Below are 10,202 nucleotides of genomic sequence, written 5' to 3' on the forward strand. Positions count from 1 at the left end.
TATGATGAAATAAAATAATACGATCAGACATACAGGTAATACAAAAACGAATAAATTACCTCATCCGTGATCATGATTCATTAATTCCATTTAGATACATCGCTAGATGGTGAAAACGCATTAAAAAAAAACGACATCTCCCATCGTCACCATAGACAGTAAAAGAAATGGACACAGCGACCCCATTGGATTCAACGGAGACAAAGTGAAGCCCATTAGAAACTTTTACTTCCTGGGGGTCCAGCGTACTGCGCAGACTCAAACTGAGCTCGACGACGTAGATGTGACGTGAGCAAACCGTCTTTCTTCTAGTGGCTGTGCCAAGATCAATCTGAATCATTACCTTCCGAAACTCGCAGAGACGGAGAGCGTGAGTAGGAGCCGTCCATGATCTTGGAGCAGGAGAAACTTTTTGTAGGTGTTCTGATTAATTACTTTGTCATTTTGCCTCGACGTCCTCCCGATTGCCCGCGAGCTTCTCCTCCTGTCCATACGGTAATTTCCTACTGTGCGACAGAGAGTCGCGTGGCTGTGACGCAATCGTTAGCCTACTTTTACAAAAACTGCTTCTACAGGGCCATAACGTAAGCTACAAGGTAATGAAGCCTTTTATACATTTTCGTGTTTCTTTAGAAATAAATAATGGACAAATGGAGTCTTTAAACGCCTCAGATGTGAAGTTATTCGCTGTCAAAGTGACGCCAAAATGAATGGGAGTCAATGGGATGCTAACTGCAGGTGGGGTTCCGTTAGCCAATGGCGGCGTCCGGGGGTGCTTCAAAATAATACAAATCGCTGCACCCTTGATCGTCACCTCCTTCATAGCGTCATCAAGCTTCGCCTTTGTTATTGTTGAAACTGCGCCCTCTTGTGGTCAAATACCAAAGTCGCATACTGGAGCTTTAACTTCAAGCTAATCAAGTGTAACATCATCTACAGATATCATGATGCCTGAAGTATGACATATTTTGATGACTGTGTGTGCAGGTGCAAAGTATATGCTATATTACTCTGTCCTATATTAGGGAACATCCTCACTAGAGTCCAAACACTACACTCAGGGTGTAAATAAAGTAGGCTATATATGAATATATTTCAGTATGGGGAAAAAAATGCAAAATAGAGGATACTATGAAATAAAATTTTGGTATACTAAAGGAGATATGCAAATGTATTTAGCTCACAAGACAAATTCTGATGCTTGGCGAAACATCCCATAGTATGACATGGTTATTAAACAGTACCAACAGCTTTTGGACACTGGCATGTTTCTTTTGACATGTTCCATTATAGTAACGTTACCTTAAATATCATAGTAATCATAATATGGTAATTATTACCACGGTACTTTTTGTAAGGGATAATCTCATTTACATGTTCATTGTTTTCAACTGTTTGTTTTCATGTGTCAACTCGGAATCTCCCTCAAGGGAATCAAGTTTCACTACCTGCCATGAGTTAAATGCAAGCATAAATTAGGCAAGTGTGAGGTGTTTATATCCACAAAGTGGATCTAAAGACACAAGTTTACACACTGGCTGTGTTTAAAACCTAGTGAACTCCCTATACCTACACAGCATTTCTGTGCGTCAGTCACAGACGAGTCACGCGCCTACGATTCCCAAAAATGCTGTCTAAGTAGGGGACTAACTAGGTTTTGAGACAGCCGTTGTGGCTGACTAATCGCTTTTAACGTTCTCACACGCTTATCTCTAACAACAGTTTGTTTCGTTTTCTATAAACTGCCCAACAAACTTTAAATGTGATATGAATCAAATAATAAAACAAGAGGGCTTTAATCCGTGAGCTGCTGCATTGTTATTTACACTTTGAAGGGAGTTGAAATACTTTACATACCGGAGAGACAGATGCACTGTCTGAAGGGCTAATAATATTCCCCGCCTGTACGACACGACCGATCCTTCAGCATTTCTCTTCGATGGATCTTCCCTAGGCACGAGTGAATAACGTCTTCACGATATAACTATGAACTGTGACACTGACATACTGCCACAGAAACTAAAGCACCTGATAGAAGGCAAATCCTTCTTATGCCAATCCATTCACGGCAGCCCTGCCAGACTCGACCTGCACTCTCCAGTCAACTTCAGGATATTTAATGGACGTCGGCGTGAGGTGGCGGGAAAACCCGGACTGGATTTCTGTTCTCAGAGTAGACAATCTGTGCAGCAATCAGATCTATACATAGACATACAGTATATATGTATCTATAATTAAAAAATCAATTAAAAAAATCAACCGCTAACTCTCTGCGCTGTAAGCTAGCTAACAGTGCTAAATGCGTGTTCCACGTTTCGAGATGACGTCAGTTTCACTTTGACATCGTCACTTCTTGACTAATCAATCAAACATTTGTCTGTGAATGAGCAACCTTTATCTGTATTTACCTTTACAGTCTATGGTACTTACAGTGAGGCCCTAAATTATCATAAATGTATTATTATTGTTCTTGTTGTTGTTGTTATTATTATTACTTTTAATTACGTTATTATTACACAATTTACTGAAAACAAGTCAATAAATGATCATCGTCATGATTATTAATATTTTTTATAATATTATTATAAAGGCACAACATTGTCCGGTGCAGACAACTCCAATAATATTTATGTTGGCTACATCTATAATTATAATCATAGTAGTCGTAGTTAGTTTATTTTTTTTTAGAAATAGTTTATTTTATTAAGTAGTTTATTTTATAAGTAAGTTAATTAAATTATTCTATTACGCAAAGTTCATTTACAGACAATACATTCTCAGAAAAGTTAATTCATTTTTATTTAACAATGAAAAACTGACAATACGCAGTATTGGCAAAAAAATCATATAGAGACAATATTGTATCATAATAAATCTGCTAAATAAATGTAATGTAGTACCATTTGCAATGTAAACACAATAAATAGAATAGATGCGGTGCTGTCAGGGTGTTGTGCGTTGACACGCACTTACGTATTAATTCTGCGACAGGAAATGAAGCAGTGAAGGACATGAAATGGACGAAACTGCAGACAAACACGTGAAAAAGAAAATGTATCACTGTGCCTTGGTTTATGTTTTATGTAAGTACACAGTCTATATTCGTAGAATAGACGCATAGGCCTAATGTAGAGCGAATAGTTTTGTTGTCGTAGACGTAAAGTGTTTGTAACGGGAAGAGCTGTCAGCTTCAGTTTCACACAGGTCCATATACAGTTGTGCAACCGATGACCTTGCTTTTAGGCCGGATTTATTTTTTCTGTGTACAAGTATTCAGGTCAGAGCTGCTGAAGACGTTTCTATTTGTGAATAGTACAAAAGTTCGCTGTAAATTGCATGGGGAATGAAACCTGTGTAATATTATGGCTGGCATAAGCAACAGTAACCAAGGTAACAATGTGCAAACATCGTTATTGTGTATTTTAATATATTTCGAGTTGCTGCGCGTTACGCAATATTATCAAATTTAGCCAAAGTTATGAAAACAAGCAGGCCAGACAATGAGGCACTAAAAGAAAGGAGCAAAAAGTACCATGCATTTACCATGGTATTTTATTTTTATTTATTTTTTTTATTTTTTTTTTTGACGTACGTATCGAGTACCATTGCCTGGTTTCACAGATAGGGCTTATATTAAGCCAGCATTAGGCTTTAGTTCAATTAGGACATGAGACAACAATAGCAGTGACATATATATATTTTTTTAGATAGTTCAGTGCAAGTTGCTTTCAGTTGAAACAGCTCAAATGTGCATTTTAGTCTGGAACTTGTCTGTGAAAGAGTTAGGAGCCAGAATAAATTGTTTGTATTTACTATTGAAGGATTTATCTTTATATAAGTATTTATACAATAGTCAATATCGATACATTTTCATATGAAAATGCTCAAACTGTTCTTATTAAGGCAAAATAAAATTCATTATATGGTTTGTTTCTTAGCCCAACCTGTAACGCGTTCACTTAAACTGATGCCACCTGTACATGATTTGGTTTGTTTTTCTAGTTTAGATTTAGAGAACTGAATCTGTTAACATTTCTCCAAACCAGGTACTCATAAAGTAATACATTTACAACCCTGTCCAACTGTTTATGACTTATATGACTTTCCTGTGCGCATAGTCCAGCCTGTGGCACAGATCAGCTGAGACATAATAATATCAATGCACATGTTTGCTTACCTCATTCCAGAGTGTGCTGAAGACATGAATATACTGCAGTCCTGATAGCAGCCATCATGACGACCGAGGCTGTGATCCCAGCTCCTGTGCAGAAAGACTACCACTACTGGTTGCGCTCTTTCACAGCTGGAGGTGACCTTTCAATCACAAAATATTGATGTACTAAAGAATCTACAATCAGCTGCTCTTGCATATCTTGAGCTACGGGAGTATGCATTATAGTATTGGAGTTAAATTACTTGTATAGGGCATACATGTGTGTTTCTCCGCCCTTATTTTGTTTGCATTACTTTCTCAAGTCTTTTAAACCCCTTTAACATAACAAATTTTCTTCAGGTACCCACTTAGATTTTAAGTTAATATTTCAATAATTTATCAAACCATTAGCATATGTATAGTTCTCTGATGTCGGTTAATAGTCACATGACATGCAGGTATACAAATGAAATATTTAATCCTTTTTAGGAAGTGTTTTATGATTGTTTGGTCCCAAGCACTTAGTGTCTTTAACTATGTATTAACTTTTAAATTGGTTATTTGATTATTGACTTATATTTCAAAAATACCTGCTTGTACTTTCAGCTGTAATTAATTTCTGTAATTTCATCTATAATTACACTGTTGACCCTTCCCTTTCCTTAAACCTAACCAGACCACCAAACTTGTCCCTAACCTTACGCGTATCCCTTCTCAATAGCAGCAAAAGTGTTTTGCAATGCAACATCAACACAATAAGTACATTGTGCCTAAGAATTTTTTCAGTGTAAGTACATGCATACATAAAGACACCATTAATACAGCAATCGTTTTCTCATATCCAAGTGAATGGTATAACATTGTCGTCTGTATGTAGTACGTTCTAGTACATAATTGGCGTGTAAACGTACCCTCAATTGTGACCGATTGTTTTATTTTAAAGTTATTTATTTATGGATTAAACTTGAATTAACAGATATTTTTGTGTTCACAAAGGTATTGCAGGATGCTGTGCCAAGTCCACCATAGCGCCTCTCGACAGAGTGAAAATTTTACTACAAGCTCAAAATCCACATTACAAACACCTTGGTAAGTTAAACCAAAATGTTTTTGATGGATAAATATTATTAAAGAAACTTAGAATACAAATGCATTAGAATACAATTAACCAAATGGTCGAACGTGTGATGTTATGTTGTGTGTTTTTTGCAGGAGTGTTTGCCACACTTAAGGCTGTGCCAAAAAAAGAGGGTTTTCTTGGACTATACAAAGGAAATGGAGCTATGATGATCAGGATTTTCCCATATGGAGCCATTCAGTTTATGGCTTTTGATCACTACAAAAAGGTTTCTTTTGTCTCATAGTCATCATTTAGTAATGCCGATCAGTCTTGGGGAATAACAAACTGAACATAGCGACATTTACTAACGTAACAATATTTTTAGTAGTGTGACCGTTGTTCAGATGTTCAAAATATTGTAGCTTTTCCAGTACTAATTTTGCGAGTTTTGTCACATCGTATAACACAAGTAGTGCAAAAATAGTAAATAATCAAACACAATCTCCTTAACTGTCCTCTCAAGTGAAGCACTAGTCTGCTTCAGTTAAGAGATTCGGTTCATACAGATGATTCATTTAAATGAATCGTTTCAAGAAAAGGATTCATAGTTTTCAAGATTCAAGTTGAGGTAGTTTGTGTGGGATGTTATATGTTCATATTGTAAGTAGCTTGTAGCTTGGAAAACTGCAGTTTCATATGAGCTTACATCGATGTTAACAGAACTGATTTGTACTAAAGCTGAATGCACGCTCTGTTTAGGTTATGTAATGCTTGTAAAAAGCTGTTTCGGATTTACTTTCAGTTCCTTAACACACAACTTGGAATATCTGGGCACATTCATCGGCTTATGGCGGGATCTATGGCAGGTTTGTGATTCTTTTCCATGACTCTTTCTTAAGTTACTCCATGATGAGTGTTCTGTCTTTATCTCCTTTGCATTCCTTCTGCAGGGATGACCGCAGTTATTTGCACCTATCCACTCGATGTTATCCGAGCACGCTTAGCATTTCAAGTGACAGGAGAGCATCGCTACACTGGCATACGAAACGCCTTTCAGACTATTTACCTTAAGGTATGAAGGGTGGAAAGGGGTTTCATTGAGAAGCCATCTGTGCTTCCCTTTTGTGTGACAGTGTTTTATCTTTAAAGGAAGGAGGAATCTCTGGATTCTACTGGGGTCTGACCCCCACAATCATTGGCATGGCTCCATATGCAGGTTATTGTCTTGATTAATTTACGTGGAATGTACAGTACAATAGCCAAAACTGAGCCCACTTCCTCATGTCACGGTTTTCTCTATATTCCAGGCTTTTCGTTTTTTACTTTCGGTACATTGAAGACACTGGGACTGACTCACTTTCCAGAGCTCTTAGGCAAGCCGACTCTTGACAACCCTGATGTTCTCGTGCTGAAGACTCACGTCAATCTGCTGTGTGGTGGAGTCGCCGGAGCAATTGCTCAAACTATATCGTATGTTTATTCTCATAAATCCCTGGATTGTTAGTTATTGTTTTTTTGTTTTTACAGCTGTTCTGTAGTTTTAAGTTAAAGACTGAAACAAAATTGTGCAACATATATACATTTGTGTTACTGTACATACATTCTACATTTTGTGTAGAACATTCTGTCTTAATATTATTAATATGCGCAGATATCCACTAGATGTTGCCCGGAGGAGAATGCAGTTGGGTACATCACTGCCTGATTTTGATAAATGTCGGTGAGTATTTTAAGTTTTTGTTGCCTTAATGACTTGCAGTGAGGTATACATCTATTAATAGAGACGCATCAATTGTCAAATTTGGCTGGCAATTTTTTTATTTTATATAATTTGATACCTGCGATTAAAATTATGTACTTCTACAGATATATATATGTATATATATATTAGGGCTGTCAAATGATTAATCGCAATTAATCGCATCCAAAATAAAAGTTTGTTTTTACATAATATATGTGTGTACGGTGTATAATTATTTTCTATATATACACACACATGCATGTATATATTTAAGAAATATTTGCATGTATATACTGTGTATTAATTTATATTATATATAAATATTTTATATATAAATAACACATTTTCTTAAATATATATGCATGTGTGTATTTATATATAGAAAATAATTATACTCCATACACAAACATAAATTATGTAAACACAAACTTTTATTTTGGATGCGATTAATCGTTTGACAGCCCTATACTATATATATATAATATATATATATATATTATTAATAATAATAATAATTTAAATTAACTGTTTTCTATTTAAATTTATTTAAAAATATAATTTATTCCTGTGATCACAAAGCTACATTTTTAGCAGCCATTACTCTATTCTTCAGTGTCCATACACACACACACACACACACGCATATATATATATATACACACATACACTTACAGATACACATACATCATATATTATTTGTTTGTGTGTGTGTTGCTAATATATCATGTTTTATTGTGTAGCAATTAGATCTCCACAGCTTGAACTCACTGGCACTCACCAGCTTATATCTGTCATCACTAATATGTTTTTGCTTAATTCTTTTGAGCAGCAGCCTCACACAAACTCTGAAGTATGTGTACACCCAATATGGCGTTAAGAGAGGACTGTATCGTGGCCTGTCCCTCAACTACATCCGCTGTATACCGTCACAAGCCGTTGCCTTCACCACTTATGAGTTCATGAAGCAAGTTTTTCACCTAAACTAGAAAAAGCAGTGACTTGAAGCCCAAAAGGAACAAGTTGAAACGACCCCTGGCAACATCACAGCACCTGCCATTGCCATTGCCATTCCAGTCAGCAGTCATGTGAACTCCAGTTCTTACGAAACACCCACACAAATGGCAAACCTGTGGCTTTGCACGCCCCAGAAACAGTCACTATGGATACAGAGACAAAAGCTTGCTTTTCCATTATGTGTGGATCAGGAACATGCCCCCTAACAACCGACACTGGAAATGCCATAGACTTGCGTCTGAAACTTGCCTGTATGAAGCCATCCCATCTCATATTGAACAATATGACTTAGCTTATCACTCATATACATTAAGCAAAACACAAAATCTCAGTAGATTTTACCTATGTGGACAGTTTCAATAGGTATATCACAGTGCTTTTAACTATGACTGATGATGACATAATTTTTTTTTATGTCAGAAACCTAAATATGGAAGTTGATTTTTCTTCGCTAAATTTGATTTATATGTAGCTGTTCATTTCAGTCACCTCAAGTCTTATTGGCTGTTATTTGTCTCTTTTAGTGATCAATATGACTTACCTCTACAATTCAGTAATATAGCAAATGGGAGACGGTGTATGTGATGTTTATGCAGTATTCAGTCATGTTCGCATGCCGTCGTTACTGTGGCTCAAACTATATCTGATCGATGCCTTACAGTGCAGTTAAATTCACAAGATAGCAATCAAGATAGTGAGAATGTGTGTGGTGATAAGCATATCACAGCTGAAATGTATATGAATCTGTTAAATTATTGTTCTGATTTGTGATGGGGGAAAAATGGGTCCCTTAAATAAAATAATGACTTTGCCTTTCTATATGCACAGGAGTTTTATCAAATAATTCTTTCTTGCCTCGGTTATGAATCTCTATTTACTACTATTATGCAGTAAAATGTTATAAAATTAATTATTTAAAAAAATTGGAAAAAAAAATGTATGTATGTATATATATATATATATACACACACACACACACGTATAAAATGCCTTGTTTTGTGTTGACTTTTTTAATTTTTGTAAAGGGAAATGAGCACCCTCAAACTTGCATCATTTTCCTTCCTGTTGTAGTGTTTGTTGCCGTGTGGTGGCAGTCTTTCAGTAATTCGAGTCCTAAAGCCTCTTTGAAATTGTGCTTTTGGGTTCATGTGCAATGCATTGGTCGTTTTGCTGCATGTTTCCAAAGATAAAGAGGAACTCTTATGAATATATGTGCGTATGAGTACATTCAACCGAGACTATCGTTTTATGACAGATCGAATACGTGTATGAGTAAGGTCATGATTCAACTGTACACATTCAGGTTAATCTTCACCAAGTGTTTTAAGCTGAATCACTAGAAATATAAGGTCTGTTCTTTTCTGATTCTTGAGAACTGAGTAGAAAGTTCATCTTGCTGCTTTGGATAAATCACCTTTATTTATTTGCGTCATTACAATGTATTATATTTGTATAATGAATGGATACAATGCCAGATTGAAATGTTATGCATTGAACAAATGAACATTTAAAGAAATAAATTTTAATTTAAAACTATTTTCTTTTACATGAAAATAAAAGCTTTTAGTCTTGTGCTGGAGTTTCATCCTTTTACAAACTTGACATCGAGTGAGATTTCCCTATCGTTCCCTAATTTATGCCTGGAAATGCATTTACTATGGAACAGGCCTACCTCCCACTTAGCATTCGATTTGCATTTCCTCTTTTATTTGTAAGGTACTGTTGTTTGATAGCTTGTCTTATTTGACTGGAAAATATGTTATAAACAAAACACTGCTTATAGCAGATATGCCCTATCAATGTCACCGTCCAAGTAAAAAAAAAGAAAAGAAAAGAAAAGTAGAGCCCACTAGCCCACTGTCATTTTTCACCCTTCTGTTGGCTATCTTGAAAAAAAATAAATAAATAATTATTCGAGAGCCATTAAAGCACTTTACAATTGTTCGCTTTACGCTACCGTTTAAAGGTTTGGGGTCAGTAAGATTTAAAAAAAAAAAAATACTTTATTAAAGAATCCTGAAAAAAGCTAGATTATAATATAAGTTTACACAGAAATATAAGGCAGCATAACTGTTTTCAAAATTGATTATTGAGTAGCAAATCAGCATATTAGAATGATTTCTGAAGGATCATGTGACGATGACTGGAGTAATGATGCTGACAGGAATAATACATTTTACAATTTATATAAGTAGAATGCAGTTATTTTAAATTTATATAGCCTAATATTTTAC

General features: G+C 35.6%; 2 protein-coding genes across 3 annotated transcripts in view; one reads left to right on the plus strand and one right to left on the minus strand.

Moving 5' to 3' along the window:
* tet1 (tet methylcytosine dioxygenase 1) overlaps positions 1-2,310 on the minus strand; it is a 43,977-nt gene extending 41,667 nt beyond the window's left edge. The window contains exon 1 of one of the 2 annotated variants that reach the window (XM_081350278.1): positions 1,858-2,310. The gene's annotated coding sequence lies outside the window, so the exon portion shown is untranslated. The remainder of the gene's footprint in view (positions 1-1,857) is intronic. The other variant, XM_081350279.1, reaches the window with a different exon arrangement.
* Positions 2,311-2,898: 588 nt separating this feature from the next.
* On the plus strand, positions 2,899-9,542 carry slc25a16 (solute carrier family 25 member 16). Its single transcript, XM_081350555.1, has 10 exons — positions 2,899-3,083; positions 4,188-4,309; positions 5,150-5,242; positions 5,366-5,499; positions 6,016-6,079; positions 6,164-6,285; positions 6,363-6,429; positions 6,521-6,683; positions 6,865-6,933; positions 7,784-9,542. Exons 2-10 carry the CDS (start codon positions 4,234-4,236, stop codon positions 7,938-7,940), a joined length of 945 nt encoding a protein of 314 aa, XP_081206681.1. The 5' UTR covers positions 2,899-3,083; positions 4,188-4,233; the 3' UTR covers positions 7,941-9,542.
* Positions 9,543-10,202: the final 660 nt, after the last annotated feature.

This window comes from Scardinius erythrophthalmus, assembly GCF_964197995.2.
Source record: "Scardinius erythrophthalmus genome assembly, chromosome: 21".
In the NCBI taxonomy this organism is placed as follows: domain Eukaryota; kingdom Metazoa; phylum Chordata; class Actinopteri; order Cypriniformes; family Leuciscidae; genus Scardinius; species Scardinius erythrophthalmus.

Bases quoted from the DNA above. Each gene is read 5' to 3' on its own strand.
- slc25a16 (XM_081350555.1), top strand. From the start codon at position 4,234: ATGACGACCGAGGCTGTGATCCCAGCTCCTGTGCAGAAAGACTACCAC. The intron at 4,310-5,149 runs GTGACCTTTCAA...GTGTTCACAAAG, and splicing joins GCGCTCTTTCACAGCTGGAG to GTATTGCAGGATGCTGTGCC. The intron at 6,934-7,783 runs GTGAGTATTTTA...TCTTTTGAGCAG, and splicing joins CCTGATTTTGATAAATGTCG to CAGCCTCACACAAACTCTGA.